The following is a 1792-nucleotide window of genomic DNA, read 5'->3' on the forward strand; positions in this document are numbered from 1 at the left end:
ATATATATATATATATATATATATATATATAAGTATGTGTGTGTGTGTATGTTTGTGTGTTTGTGCTTGTCCCCAACATCGCTTGACAACCGATGCTGGTGTGTTTAGGTCCCCGTAACTTAGCGGTTCGGCAAAAGAGACCGATAGAATAAGTATTAGGCTTACAAAGAGTAAGTCCTGGGGTCGATTTGCTCGACTAAAGGCGGTGCTCCAGCATGGCCGCAGTCAAATGACTGAAACAAGTGTAAAAGAGTAAACGTTTTCATTTTTTAACATAAGCTTTAATATTTGTATGTCAAAGAAAACTTGCTGTAGTTGTTTGAACAACATTTTAGAAGAATCAGGAAATAGAAACATCACCAGTTGAGGTTGAGAGGCTTGCTTCCGAATCATATGGTCTTGGGCTCAGTCCCACTGACTGGCACCTTGTACAATTATCTTCTATTATATCCCCGAGCTGACCAAAGCCTTGTGAGTAGAATTTGAAGACAGACACTGAAAGAAGCTGGTCCACTCTTTCTACCGATCTGTCCAAACACACACACACACACACACACACACACGTTTTATCTTTTACTTGTTTCAGTCATTATACTGCAGCCATGCTGGGGCACCGCCTTGAAGAATTTTTAGTTGAACGAATCGACTCCAGTACTCACTTTTAAGCCCAGTATTTATTCTAGCAGTCTCTTTACCCGAACCACTACGTTACGGGGAGACGTGAACAAACCACCACCGGTTATCAAGCGGCGGCGCGGGGGACGAGGGACAAACACAGACGTAAAGACACACACACAATACTTATATATGATGGGCTTCCTCACAGTCTCTGTGTACTAAATGCACTCACAAAGTGGTCGGCTCGCGCTTAGTGTAGAAGACATTTGCAGAAGGTGCCACACAGTAGGACTGAAACTGAAACCACGCAGTAGCAAATTAAGCTGCTTAGTCACACGCCCATGCGTGCGTCTTAAAAAAAAAGCTCAAGGAATATATTGAATTTCTTATATAGAATGAATGCTTACCTGTAAATTGGGTGATGCATCACCATCAAACGAGTCTCGTCCCAAGCCCATTGTGTTTTCTGGAAAATAAAATAAAAGAAAAGGTTAGAAGAAATATTGGAGTTCCACTTTCAGATCTTTCTAAAAAAAAAAAAAAAAAAAAAAAAACACACACCACGAAAAAAACATCAAAAAGAAAATATCGAGAGAATGTAGTGTGTGGATATGAGGTCGTTGCTGAAAAGTTCCTGGCTTTGGGCAAAAGAAAATACAGGGGGAATCAGTTAATTTTGAGCTCATTCGACATATTCCCCACTCAGATTTACATACTTATTGCCGCGGTCCTCCAGTGTTTTTCTAAGCTCTGTAAAAGAACTCGGAAGGTTGGGCCTCCAACCAGGCCTTTCGCAATGCCCTAAAAGCCAGGGACCTTTCAGCTATCCCTCGTATATCTTGAACAGCATTTACCACATAGATAAAAATATGTATGCGTGTATGTTGTATGTATGAATGCATGTATATATGTACACACACTGACACACACAAACATACTCTTTCCACCCCCTCTCTCTCTATCTTTCTCATACATTAATGTTCGTTATTCCCCACCCCACCCTGTATAATTATATGCAAAAAACAGACAATCATTAAATGAAGGATCACTCAATACATTTAAGTAGAGTATCACATTATATTTTAACAAGGAAAAAGTTGGCAGCCACTTGGAAATTTCGGCTCATTTACCTTCATCAATACACACACACACAGAGCTGAATATGTATATATGT

At 40.0% G+C, this 1792-nt stretch overlaps 1 protein-coding gene across 1 annotated transcript in view; it reads right to left on the reverse strand.

Moving 5' to 3' along the window:
• Nucleotides 1-1792, reverse strand: part of LOC106878170 (probable WRKY transcription factor protein 1) — a 466250-nt gene that overhangs the window by 81992 nt on the left and 382466 nt on the right. The window contains exon 4 of the mRNA XM_052969904.1: nt 1026-1084. Coding sequence (XP_052825864.1) covers nt 1026-1084 — 59 coding nt within the window. The remainder of the gene's footprint in view (nt 1-1025; nt 1085-1792) is intronic.

The sequence above is a fragment of the Octopus bimaculoides genome, chromosome 8 (genome assembly GCF_001194135.2).
Source record: "Octopus bimaculoides isolate UCB-OBI-ISO-001 chromosome 8, ASM119413v2, whole genome shotgun sequence".
Lineage (NCBI taxonomy): Eukaryota > Metazoa > Mollusca > Cephalopoda > Octopoda > Octopodidae > Octopus > Octopus bimaculoides.